Source organism: Podarcis filfolensis (genome assembly GCF_964270895.1).
Source record: "Podarcis filfolensis genome assembly, chromosome: 13".
NCBI classification, from domain to species: Eukaryota; Metazoa; Chordata; class Lepidosauria; order Squamata; family Lacertidae; genus Podarcis; species Podarcis filfolensis.
In genome coordinates this window covers 17,524,882-17,537,880 of record NC_139615.1, presented here as the reverse complement: position 1 = coordinate 17,537,880, position 12,999 = coordinate 17,524,882, and the positions used below count along the sequence as shown (strand labels likewise).

The 12,999-nt window shown below is 44.8% G+C and overlaps 1 protein-coding gene and 1 long non-coding RNA gene across 7 annotated transcripts; both read right to left on the bottom strand.

Annotated features, from left to right (window-relative positions):
* Positions 1 to 206: 206 nt before the first annotated feature.
* Positions 207 to 12,997, bottom strand: TMEM143 (transmembrane protein 143). 6 transcript variants are annotated; one of them, XM_083584099.1, is made up of 8 exons: positions 12,903 to 12,997; positions 11,654 to 11,849; positions 7,241 to 7,348; positions 6,160 to 6,354; positions 4,930 to 5,067; positions 3,608 to 3,883; positions 2,365 to 2,554; positions 207 to 2,202 (listed from the first exon to the last, which is right to left on the bottom strand). In XM_083584099.1, the coding sequence occupies exons 2-8, from the start codon at positions 11,846 to 11,848 to the stop codon at positions 2,036 to 2,038; spliced, it is 1,269 nt and encodes a 422-aa protein (XP_083440225.1). In that variant the 5' UTR covers position 11,849; positions 12,903 to 12,997; the 3' UTR covers positions 207 to 2,035. The 6 variants fall into 6 exon arrangements, with proteins under 6 accessions (XP_083440225.1, XP_083440228.1, XP_083440224.1 ...); XM_083584102.1 differs by lacking the exon at positions 12,903 to 12,997 and adding an exon at positions 12,243 to 12,854 and having other exon boundaries at positions 3,608 to 3,887; positions 4,934 to 5,067; XM_083584098.1 differs by lacking the exon at positions 12,903 to 12,997 and adding an exon at positions 12,243 to 12,853.
* Positions 7,797 to 8,453, bottom strand: LOC310748384. Its single transcript, XR_014541313.1, has 2 exons — positions 8,043 to 8,453; positions 7,797 to 8,010 (listed from the first exon to the last, which is right to left on the bottom strand). It is a non-coding gene; the product is annotated as an uncharacterized lncRNA (long non-coding RNA).
* Positions 12,998 to 12,999: the final 2 nt, after the last annotated feature.

Sequence of the window (12,999 nt, the reverse complement as noted above, 5' to 3'; positions counted from 1 at the left end):
GGGTGTAAGGTGCTTTGGGTTGCCCTAGGCAAGAAAAAACAACTAGCAAATAATATAATAATAATAATAATAATAATAATAATAATAATAATATGCATCCAAGCATAACTAACCACTGCCCTCTTGGCTGTTCAGTTCAGTGAAGTTACTTTAGGACCAAGCAGTGCAAAATAAAACAGAATAAAAAGTAGGAGAAAACTTGTCAATATGGGAAAATATTTTTTTATTGCGCCGAAGATACAGACATTCATGCAGTTTCCCCTGAGCCACAATGGCTTCCAACATGGGTGGAGGGTTAAACAAAAACAAAAAACCCCCAACCACTGCTATTTTAAGACTAAGAGCTCACTTTAGGCATGAGAAGCTCAGAACAAGCTGTTGTTAGAGGGCCTTCTCACACCACTACACACCTGTAGGTAAGAGACATGTTACAAGAGACAAAAACTTCAGGTAGCACTCTCTTGGGGAAGGGAAGAAATCAAAAGCGAAAATCCGGGCAATGCTACCATGTAAAATATCACAGAGGCATTGCCCTGTTGTAGACTGAAACAGCAGACCAGTGTCCACAAACAGCCTCCACTTTGCTCCTATTTGCGTCAAGTTCTCTGTCTGAGGTTTTGCTGGCAGGTGCTGCTTCAAAGACAGCATCATGGCTGATGGGAGACTGCACGGGAGGGCACGGCTGGTACATGCACCCCATAAAAAAAAGGACAGGAGACCGCTCAGGGGGGCCAGCTGGCCCCCAGTCTAACACAACAAACAGTGAACAATATCACATCTGCTCAGTTACAAGGGCATTCATTAGGGTGAAGTAGTTCCCCCTCAAGCACACATACATACACTGAACACACATGCACTATTTAGAGATGGAGGCAGCAGAAGTCAGGTACCCTCCATGAGGGTAGAATTAAGACCTTATTGCATGCATCAAAAGGAGGTAGCAGATGCCTCAACTTCAAAATCCATCAGCAACAGCCCTCCTAATAATTCCTACTACTTGTGCAAGTTTCTGAACTCCAAACCTCAACTGTAGACTGATGACCAATTGACAACCAGAAAACAAAAAACAGCGTGGTTCAGTGAGTACAATACTGGAACTTAAAAAACACATAGGAGCTCATTCATTAACTCAGAGCGTAAATTTGTTCCAAGGCATCCAATCTGTTCTCAGTATAGCAGCCTGAAGCTGGAACATCTGGGGGCAATAATATGGAGAAGTGCCTCTAGAAACGTGCCGAGTGGCCTTCCCTAACAAGTCAAAGCACTGCATGAACTTACTGAGTTGTCCAAGACCATGCAGTGTGTGTGTCGTCTCAACCTCCGTGGTCTCTACAAAACAGGCAAAACAAAAACCAAGTGCGTAGTAGTCTTCAAATTCCTCGTAAGCGTATACTGTGAATTTCAAAGTGCTATAGAAGTGATTTAATATGTTTTTTTAAAGCCCCCAAGTAGCAGAGCAAAGGAATATTTCTAAAACCCCATCTTGCCCTAAACGCAAGCAATTCATTGCTTTATGCCATTCTCATTTCAAATGTAAACAGCCCTGCAAGAAACTTCGCCCCCACATTCCTCAGATACAAGAAAAAGCAGGCAGCCCCCCCTAAAGGCAGCAGCATATAATAAAAGGGTTTTTACAAAAACAGGGACACCTTTAAAAACAAGCTTCCCCCGTCAAGCCTTCCAAATAGTTGAGTCTGAGGTGTAACATGCCCCCCTTGTAATGAGGTTGAATGTTGTATGCCGGGTGATATTTACACCTCTTATGGTGTTACATGCTTGAGTTTCCTCCCAACATGGATTCCTGGAGGAACATACACATCCAGGGGAGATACAGCAGTGGTAGAAGCAGAAACCCTGAGGCCTCTGGGCAGCATCGACAACTGCAGCCCTGGGCACTGCTCCCATAATGCCCCGGGAAGGCAAGAATTCCCCTGCCTGCGCCTTCAAAGCCTCACATGCTCAGCGTTAGGGGCCTCAGCAGGTGGCCTGACCACTAGGAACCAAACGTGCTGGCCAGAACAATCCTAGGAAGCTCCTAACCAGTCACAGGATGGGTCCCCGTTGCAGGAGAGCCCCCTGCCCCAACTCCCAGTTCCCTGAGATGCCTGCAAGCACGGTCGGCACAGAAGGTTACATCCAGACCAGAGTGGAGGTGCAGCCAAGCCTGAACCTCTTCCCTCATGCGTTCAATGGTTTTGGAGTCTGGGGGACAGAGAGAGAGAGAGAGAGAGAGAGAGAGAGAGAGAGAGAGAGAGAGAGGTCAGAGAAGAACCTTTCACAAGTTCAAACCCATCCCAGGGGATGGCTTAGTTTTTCATTGCTTCAACCCTGCCCCAACCCAAAGAACCAAGGCCAGGCAAATACCTATGTCCAGGGGGCGATAGTGCTGGTGCAGCTGGAGGAGGAAACTGTGTGCCAAGATGACCTCCTTGGCATGTTCTTCCTGGGCACGCAGAGCAAGGGCATCCAGTAGCTCAGAGTTGTTGGACGTGCTGCGGTAATACAGCATGTGCACCAGCTCAAGGGAGTGGATATTCCGGCGCTGGCCAAAGACCTTTAACAAGAAGAAAGTCCACAGGAAGCAAGACTGCTAAGAACAGCCCTCCTGGATTTGGCCAGTGGCCCATCAAGCTCAGTATCCTGTTCTCACAGCGGCCACGCAAGTGCCTGTCAGAATCCTACAAGCAGGAGCTGAGCACAAGAGCCCTCGCCCCCTTGCAGTTTCCAGCAACTGGTATTCAGCGTAGCCATCACAGGTAGTAGCCGCTGCTATCCCTATCGATTAATTTTGTCTAATCGTCTTTTAAAGCCATTCAGGTTGGTGGTGATCCCTGCCTCCTATGGGAGCGAGTCCCATAGTTTAACTATAGCAGTGGACAAGTTGGGATTCAGGCCTCCTGGGTTTACAGCCACAGTTACAGCAGTGCTTTTGAGCAAGGTTGACATGTATTGCGATTCCCTAGCAAAGTGTCCATCAATAGGAGGGACAGGGCGTGAGAGGAGGAAGGAGGACTTGTAGCCTGCAAGTACCCACATGGGGAGAGTAGTGCATTTAGAGGTGTGTATTACAGGTTTTGTCCTGAAGGCAAAGGTATCTTTAAGTGCATCTTCAATGGGTAATTCCCCCAACTACCCCACACAATGGAATAAATGGTAGATACTTCTATTTGAGAAAATGACAGGGTGCGTATGACCATGTGGGCCTGTTCTGTCCAGAAAAACCAGACAATTGTTCCAATCTGTCTACCTGACAGCAGCTCTCTGGAATCTCAAGGAGAGATCTTCATCATAACAGTTAAATTATGAGAAGTAATAATTATGTTTGGCTTACTGGCTTTGTGACCAATAGATTGGGAAATGCTGCCCCAAAACAGTGGCAGAAACCTCCAGATCTTGCTGGACTACAGACTCTGTTATTTTATTTTTATTTTAATCCCTGGCCATTGACCATGCTGATTGTTGGACTCCAACTCCCATCAGCCCCAACGTCGGAACTGTCCGCCCCTTCCTTAAAGGCTATGTTACCAGAGGTCACATGGCTGGCAATCTGTTTTAAGAGGCAGGGCCAGTTTTCTAGAAATAGCGGCGGCAGCATCATCATGCATACCTTCCAAGCCCGGAAGGCCATAAAGGCAGCGAAGAAAAGCAGCAGGGAGGTGGTGCCAATCTTCAGGTCAGAAAGCACCACCATGCCCACGTTGACGAAGACGGCCAAGCCGCTCACTATCAGCATGCCGTTGAGGAGGGCCCTGTAGAAGATGGAGGTGCGGACCTTGACGGCGGGCAGCAACTGCTCCAGGCCTTCCAGGGGAATGTCCTTAAAGCATTTTAGCATGAGGTGAGCATTCTTAATCCGGGCAGCCACCACCACCCGTTTGAAGTACTGTCTGGTTTGGGAGGAAAAGGGGCAAAAAATAAAAAAAACCACAGAGGAGAGAAAGCATTTTCATTTTATTTATGGATAAATAAAATATTTCTGTACCAGTATATCAAAAAATATCAAGGCAACATAAAAGATAATTCAATTAAAGATATAAGCAGATAGTCATTAAGGTGACTTCCCCTAAATAACCCTAGGAACTGCAGAATGTTAAAGGCGCTGAGGGATGTTAGGAGATACCAACCCCCCTCACAGAGGTACAGTTCTCAGAGTGCTTTAAAAACTGGTCCCTCTTCCCAGGGAAGTCCTAACAACTCTCGGCACCCTTAACAAACGACAGTTCACAGGACTCTGAGAGAAGCCCTGACTGTTTAAAGTGGTATAATACTGCTTTAAATGTATAGTGCAGATGGAACCTGAGGTACAATGTATAAGCACTCATCAAAACCCTGCAAAGTTTACTCAGTACTGTATATTGTTAGACATGTATCATTTAAAATTATAAAGTATTGAACAAGAACCATAAAACACAATGTTGACTGAAAGGCAGAAGAGATTATCATTAAATAAACTGAGGTGGATAAAACACCATACTAAGTGGCCAAACACATTTTGTCCATGTGGAGGCAAATACCAATAAAGCATGGATGCAGCAGACGAACAGTACTGAGTTTCCTTTTCAAACAGCGATCATGCTCACATAACTTTAAAAAAAGTTAAGAAATTCCTTCAGTCTCTAAACTATTGGAAACTGCTTTGATTAAAAAGTGCCCAAGAATCCACAGTACGGTATGTCCCTGAATTATCCATCCGCATATGAACAAAACGTATTCACTGCCTATCTTCCTGTCCACTTAATGCAGAGCAGACTTCCCCAAGCTGCTGCAATCCAAATGCAGTTGGTCTCCAACTCCCAATAGCTTCAGCCTAAGGCCTAGATTTATGGGAGTCTGAACAGTGTAACAAGCTGGGAGAGGCAAATGTAGAGTCAGGGGAATAGCTCTCCCCAAAAGGATTTCAGGGTGGGATCTATTTTTATTATTTTTCACTTGCCTGTCTGGTGGAACCCGAGGTGTGCCAAAGAACCCCCTCTGATTCTGAAGGGTCGTCATCACACGCAGTGGTCCGAACCGTTGGCCAAGAGCCCAGAATCTTATGTATTCATACTGATCCAGATTTACTGACACCTGCAAAAAGGAAGGCATGAAAATACATTTACTTTTTGGGGCAGGGGGTCGTGTTGCAACTACAGCTAAGGAGCATTCCATACCGACCGATAGCGTGAATGTTTTGAGGGCATGCGCACTATTTTTTATTTTAAACATTTGTACATAAATGTTACTATGTGATGTACAAATTTAAGAAATAATAATAAATAAATAAGGCCAACCTGCCTATAAAATAAGGAACCAAATCTACAATGGTGGCAAAAATTTAAAAAAAAAAAATCAGTGCCAAGCATGTTAAGTAATCTGAGGAAATGGATCACCACGGAGAGCACTTTTCAATGTAAAAATGAGACACAGGGGCTGAAGTCACAAGGCTTTCATGTAGCAGTGCATGAAATCTACAGCCCTCCAGATGCTGTTGGGAGCTGGAGTCCAATGGGTTCACCTGCTCTAAAGGTGTGCCTTTAGCTTCACATCTGGGGATGCTGTGCTGTTGATCTCTTCAACAATATTCTGTACATTTTAATAGGAATTTCTCATGGTTCTTGTATGAATTCTATTGCTTCAAGCCCTAGGATAATAAACTGATGACAGGAAGGCTAATAGAAAGAAGAAGAAGAAAAAGAAGGAGGAGGAGGAGGAGGAGGAGGAGGAGGAGGAGGAGGAGGAGTAGTTTGGATTTGATATCCCGCTTTATCACTACCCGAAGGAGTCTCAAAGCGGCTAACAATCTCCTTTCCCTTCCTCCCCCACAACAAACACTCTATGAGGTGAGTGGGGCTGAGAGACTCCAGAGAAGTGTGACTGGCCCAAGGTCATCCAGAGGCTGCATGTAGAGGAGTGGAGACGCGAACCCAGTTCACCAGATTATGAGACTACCACTCTTAACCACTACATCAAACTGGCTCGTATAATAATATACGAAGAATATACGAATATATGAAGAAGCTCAGACACAGGGAAGCTGAAGGGCCTCTGGTGGAGCTGTGCCTGAACTTAATCTCCGCAGTGAGAAAACTCCCATAACATGTATGTACAGAATCTGGCTTTGTTAAGAGTCACATTGTGTTACGGGGAGGAAAAATGGCCCTATCCTGGGACAGGTCTCACCTGGACTTCATCTTGAGGATGGTGAACCACAAGGGCATAGGCCAGGGTTTCCTCTGACAAACTGTTGAAGTTGGCCTGGTCCAGCAATGGATCCATCCTGGCCAAAACTTCCTGTTCTTTTGCTAACCGCTCAGCATCAGTCAGAGAGAACTCCTGCAGTGTGTCCTGGTCGGGATTAATAGGAGCGTAGAGAGCCTGGGAAGGGGAGAAATAAATAGCCAGTATTAATGCCATCAACAGTGTTATTATTATTTACTGCATTGATCGGTCATTTTACACAATAAAAAGCCTGGAAGCAATTTGTCAAGGTAAAATGGAATGCATAAACACAACTTAATACCATAAGAAATACAAAACAATGGGCCCTATAAAATTCCTTTGACGCTCCTCCTACAATATACAGTGGTACCTCGGGTTACAGACGCTTCAGGTTACAGACTCTGCTAACCCAGAAATAGTGCTTCAGGTTAAGAACTTTGCTTCAGGATGAGAACAGAAATCGTGTGGCAGCGGCGCGGCAGGCCCCATTAGCTAAAGTGGTACCTCAGGTTAAGAACAGTTTCAGGTTAAGAACAGACGTCCTCCAGAATGAATTAAGTTCTTAACCTGAGGTACCACTGTAGTAAGGACAAGTCCTACCCATCCCACTAGATGACCACCACCTCAGCAGACCACACAAAAAGGCCTTAGCCTGCCAGCTAAAGATTGACAAGGATGGTGCTAGGTACATCACCCTGAGGGAGCATTTAACAAACAGGGGGCCACCACTGAGAAGGCCTGATTCACAATCTGTACCTACTTCAGGTGCAGCACAGCAAGAAGGGGTCTGTGATGAAAACCACAGGGTCTGAGCTGGTTCATATGGGGAGAGGCAGTCCTTGAGGAATTACAGAGCTGTGGAGTGCTTTAAAGATCAGTTCCTGTACCTCTGAGCCCGGAAACTAGTGAGTAAGCCAGGATCTCATCACAATGCCTCCCACTAGCTTCCGGCACATGCTGTTCCCCAACCCCTTCTGCATTTGGATGAGCAATTCGTTCAGAAACAAGGCCAGTCCCCACAAGGAGCGTACTTTGTCATTACCTGTAATTGCTCTAGGATGGAGTGGTAACGGTGAAGAAGGGACGAGTCCACTTGAGAGACAAATGCCAGGAAAGTAGCGCGATCTGCTTGACTAGAAGAGTGGAACTCCTGAAAGAAGGAACAGACAAGGTTAGTCCAAAGGTGGTTTAGAACCAAATGACCTGTTTACATACGTTTGTTGTGATATGCTGAATTGCAGCAGATTATTAAAAGGATGCCTTACTTTGTCCTGAGATATTGTTATAATTGAGGCAACAGGCTGACAGATTATTCCATGCTGCTACAGCAGTGTTATCCTTAAGCTTCCCTATCAATCTGAAACAACTTTTTAAAAACTTAGTCCCCAACTGGATTGATAAGAATTAAATCAATTTTGCAAATTTGGAGCCCTCTGGGCATTTTTGACTACAACTCCCATGATAGGAGTCCTAGTCTAAAACATCTGGTGCGCACCAAATTGGTAGAAGCGCCAGGCAAAAACATTCCTTTTCAACCAGGCCTTTGGCTGTTAACAATCCATGGCCTTATAAAGCTTGTGTGTGTGTGTGTTTTAATGTTTTTCTTTTTTATAAAGTCGCTTTGAGTTGCCTGCAGCAAGAAAAGCTAATAGATTTAATAAATAATAGGCAATAGTAAAGGTTGGATTAAGTTGTTGTTGTTTACAGGTTTGATCTACATATAATTAAGAACATGTAACACACATACATGCACGCTAATTACTAAATTCACACCCTGCATACATAAACAAGTTATGAGCTTCCACTGGAGAACTCCACACACACACACACACACACACACACACACACACACACACACACACACTGCCACCAGTTCTAGGCAGATCCAAGCTTTTGTGGTGAACCAGGCTCCCAGAAAGCTCCTTTCAGCATTTGTGGCTTGTTTCATTTTTAGCTGGGGTGCTTGGCGTCATTATGAGCAAGGCTTCCATGTTCCAAGCTTCAAGTAAGACAACGCACGTCAGCTTCCTATTACAAAAGGGACCACAGTCCATTGGCCGATCCTGTGCTTTGCACATAGAAGAGATCAGGGATCGTAATGACCAGATTACGTTTGTAGGTTTGCAAGAAGTTTTGTGAGGTAAATTATTTGAATTATTGCAAAAATGGTTAAAGAGGTGGATTGTGAGTTAAGATAATTAACGGCAATAGGAATTTAAGAAATGCAGAAGAAATGATAAAAATGGTGGATCATCAGAGGTCTGATGGAAGTCCAAAAAGATTGTATAAGAATTGGTATGTTGAAATTAATAAAAATTATATATATATATATATATATATATATAATAAGAGATCAGGGATCAGGTGATGTGAAGGGACTTGCTGCCTGAGACTCTGGAGAGCCACTGCTAGTCAATACTTAGGCTTCATATACATCATACATTTAAAGCACATGGCTTTCTCCAAAGAATCCTGGGATCTGAGTTTACCCATCACAAAGCTACAATCCCTGGCACCAGTGCTATTTTTCTAGAAAGATGTCACTGTGACCACCACCCTCATTTTCTTAGAATTGCAATGGCGCTCACCAGAGAGGAGCCGGAGCTCACCTATACTGAGTTCCTGTTGAGTTCCCCCTGAAAAAAGCCCTGCCCAGCACCCTTAACAAATTACAGACCCCAGGATTGGGGGGGGGGGTCATGGGCTTTTCATGAATGGTGCGTACATAGTCTTAAGCTAGAGGAACAAATAGTCTGACCTGATACAAAGCATTTTCTTATATTCCTATGACTATAAACATGAATGAGTGAAGCTCAAACGTTAGGTAATTTATAATTGGCTTTTGTATGTTTTACACCTCCCACAGGGGAGGGGGAGAAAGGAGAAGATAGTCTTCTAGTCCTTACTTTATAAGTCTCTTGACTATAGCTGGGGTGGCCAATTCAGCAAGAAAGAAATCCTGGATGGAAATAAAAGAAAATACAAAAAGATGCTTGCTGCAGGTTCCATACACCGTTAACATCAAGGTGGGAAAACATATAGTGCTCTCTCTATTTATATATACACCCACACCCCACATACCTACTCGCAATGGAACATGATCTCATTGCACACTTAGCACTAAGTCTGCTCCATATTGTTCAGTGTCGCCAGCCCAGAGGGCCACCAGCTATCCCTATCTGGTTGTCAATGAAATGTGTCAGGAAGGCATTCTCTTGACCTAGCTTCTGAAGTTGATGCTCTCCAAGAACACGCAGCCACTCTGTTCTTTCCTTCCTTCTCCCAATTCACAAAGGGGGGCTTTTCTCTCTGACATAAAGCTCCTATCAAAATATTCCATTCACATACTGAAGATAAAAATATGTTAATAAGGTTGACAATAATGTATACAATGGAGTTCCCAAGGGTCTCCAGAGTAACATTATACAATTTCTGAACCGCAGGGAAATCCTGGAATGCTAGAAGTTCTTAACTATAGCTTCTCTTTTACCTCTCCTTGTATCCCTTTCTTCCCTTTCTGCTCTGGAACAACAGCCCTCTTCTCAATAATCCACATCCCCTTTCTGCCTTCACTTCCCTCATTTTACACTTGTTCAGCAAATAGTGTAGTGGCTTCGGAGCTACAGAAAAATCCCCTTCAAAAAACTCATTCACTTCCCCCCGACTCTTTTATTATTCTTTTATTATTATTTCCTATTACAGGAAGCAACCATTCTAGGCACATCCAACTGATGCATGATCACCAATGCACAGAAGGCAGCTTAACAGGGGCATAATGGGGGCGGGATGTGCTTATACGCACTCTGCCAACATATGCAGGGGTTGGGAATCGAATCCCCGTGTGAAATGGTCACCCCGCCTGTATTTATTTAATTTATATCCCACCCTTCCTCCTCAAGGAAGGAACTGATGAAGATATTATTATTATACCAGATATTTGGAAATTAGTTGAAGTTTTCTTACTGCGGATTTTATTCTATTAATATTAATTTTTTAGTGCTTTAACTGAATGTATTGTATACGAGCAGCCTCATACTTTTTGCTCAGAAATTCCAAGAAACCAAAAAATCAGTAGTTAAAATCAGGCTAGTTTTGAAATGTTCAATCTGTCATCTTCGTTCAGAAGAACACCCAACTGTATCCAAACACAGGAAAAAACCTGCTCCTTGATCTCAGGAACTATCATGCAAAGTTTGGTTACTATACTTAAGTATGCACAGTGATATACAGTTTAGCAGCTTCTGGCATTTCTAATCTTGCTCAGTACCTTATGATTGTGTGTTGAAAGTCAGCTTAAATACTCTTAAATTATTAGACATAAATTTTACCTGGCCCAGCCATTGTCATTAAGTTTTCCCACACCCAAATATTCATTTCTTAATGTCTGTGCTCTTCACACACCCCTACTTGGGCCATCCTAGTAGAGTTTAAACTCTCTAGAAGGGCCATCATCGCTTGTTAGATTCAACACCATGCACTCTTGTAGAATGCAAGATGTGTTAAAGGGCAAAAGTTTCGTACTGTTTCCACACCAAGCATCAGGATGCAGCAGGCTCTGGGATTGGGGTGGGTGGCTGGGAGGAGCAGGCTTCAATATAGAATGAGTTGCACCCAAGAACACATACAATCATTGTAAAACAAAACATCTTCTGTACCAAGGTAGCCCAAGTTACTGGGCCAATAAATGTGATACAGTACAGCATCCAAGGATCTGAATGCCTCATGCAAAAGTAAGCAAATTGCCATATGTATTCATTTAAGTTTAGCTTCAGCTTAGCTGTACAATCTTAAGTACGACAAGCTAGCTGAGAAGAGGATTCTGAGTCTGACACGCAACATATTGTTGCACACCACCCCAATTTCTGAGCAGTGTGAGATTTCCAGGGGTTCCAGGCACTTCCCCAAGGTTTGGTTTCCTTGGAATGAGAGGCAGTGGAGACTGTGGTGTCTTTAGGATATCTGGTTTATTTACACATATATACAACCTTAGCCTACGATGGAAGGGCTCACAGCATTAAGACTGCAAGCAGTCTTGCTTCTCCCAGCCACAGCGTTGGATTCAAGCATGGTTGGATTCAGAGATCAAGCATGGCTCTCACTCTCTGGCTTCTGCCTGCACACTGATTCCAACCCAGCTTTGACACAGAGCTCTGGCTACTGTCTTTCTCACTACCAGTCAGGTGTGGAAGGGGGCCCACCCATTTGCCGTCTGGCACAGGGCAATCTCCTGTTATACTAATGACCATACTTATATGGTATTTAGGTGGCAACTACGACCTTTGCTGGACTAATTTAACAATGGAATTCTCTATTAGCTTTTAACCCTTGCTGGATCCAGGGGATCAGAAGGGGCTCAGGCATCATACAGACTGACCCACCCCAGCAAAAAAAAAAAGCCCAGTCATAACACTATGTTCATAACTTATTATGAACCCATGCAGAGCCCATGTTATACCTTCACTAGAGCATCAACCAGGTAGTCCTTGGAAAAGGGGATGTATCTCTCCCGATAGTCCACCGCCCAGTTCTCTGGCTCCACTGGTCTCCGCATCTTCCGGTATTTCACCATCTTGGCAGCGAGGGAGGCCTTGCCACGGGATGGCAACCCTACAACCCCAGCCCCTAAGGCTAACCGCGCTGCGCACAGCATTCTAGGAAAGTTCAAGGTTTACCAGTCAGGCATGTTCAGCTTCCTTTCCAAAGGCTTTCAAAAATGGCCCTAATTTGCAAGTGGGATACAACAGGCATTAGCCAGTAACGGGGCACATCTTTCTTCAAAGCAACAAAGTCAAAGACTTTCAAAGGCTTGGCCACACCATGGAGGCCAAAATCTGTCCCTGGACAGGGGAGGGAAGGCTCCTTGCGGTCAGAGCCTTGGCCAGAGCAGCCAGGCCAGAGGTCTTCCGCACAACGGTGCCGCCACCACCACCTGTGCAACTGGGCCTGGTCCAAATCAGATCAGCCAAACAGGAGGTGAGGTCACTGCCCCAAAACGCATTAAGTTGGCTGAACTGATGAGAATAGCGATACTCTCACCAACTTACAGACAAAGCAGTGATTCCTTCCGCCTGCTGGAAGAAAAAGCCTTTGCATTCACTTTGGGCCCGTTTCAAACGGGACGGAGGGCGGGAAGCCCACCATACAAGGCAGTAGGTTCCTAACCTCTGGGCTGACATTGGTCTTAGTGCGCACGCGCAAGCTTCTTTCCCGCCCTTCGTTCCTTATTTGTGCCCGGGGGGGCGGAGCCTCCTTTCCCCCGCAAGCGCATTAGCGCCTTTGACTTCAGTTCCCCTGTACGTCAGGCGCTTTGCTTAGCTGTTCAGCACTGTGCTCGCGAGTTTATGCTACAGATCTAGAAAATTTGTAGAAGGGTATCATGCACAGGGTTAATTATGCACAGTTTAAAAACTGGCATTTTACTCCCATTTCCTACACAGTTTTATACAAGAGTCTCAGCATATCATTTCTATGATTCAGAGCGACGCCTTTCTACGTCGGCAAAAGGCAGATTTCCTTTCATTTTTTATTTGGAAATTCGATCGTTTCATCACTCTACCCCTTTCTCACTCTATCTCCATGACCGAGTCACGGTCTATGTTGCGGACCGGCAAAAGAATCCTTCAACTTCAGAAACACGCAGGCGCAGAGAATCGTTCTCCCCCCGCCTCCCCTCTCCTTTGCTAAACTGAGCGCGCAACACGTACTCGTTCCTTTCCCCGCACCCGCCTCCACTTTTCGGGCTGTAGGTGCAAACTGCGCACGCGCAGCTTTGTCTGCCGTCTGCACCAGCATACAGAAATG

Excerpts from the sequence above, each read along its gene's own strand:
- TMEM143 (XM_083584099.1), bottom strand. The coding sequence starts at position 11,848 with ATGCTGTGCGCAGCGCGGTTAGCCTTAGGGGCTGGGGTTGTAGGGTTG. Across the intron at positions 6,355-7,240 it reads CCATCCTAGAGCAATTACAG|GCTCTCTACGCTCCTATTAA; the intron begins GTAATGACAAAG and ends TCCCCTTCCCAG. Across the intron at positions 2,203-2,364 it reads CTATCGCCCCCTGGACATAG|ACTCCAAAACCATTGAACGC; the intron begins GTATTTGCCTGG and ends TCTGTCCCCCAG.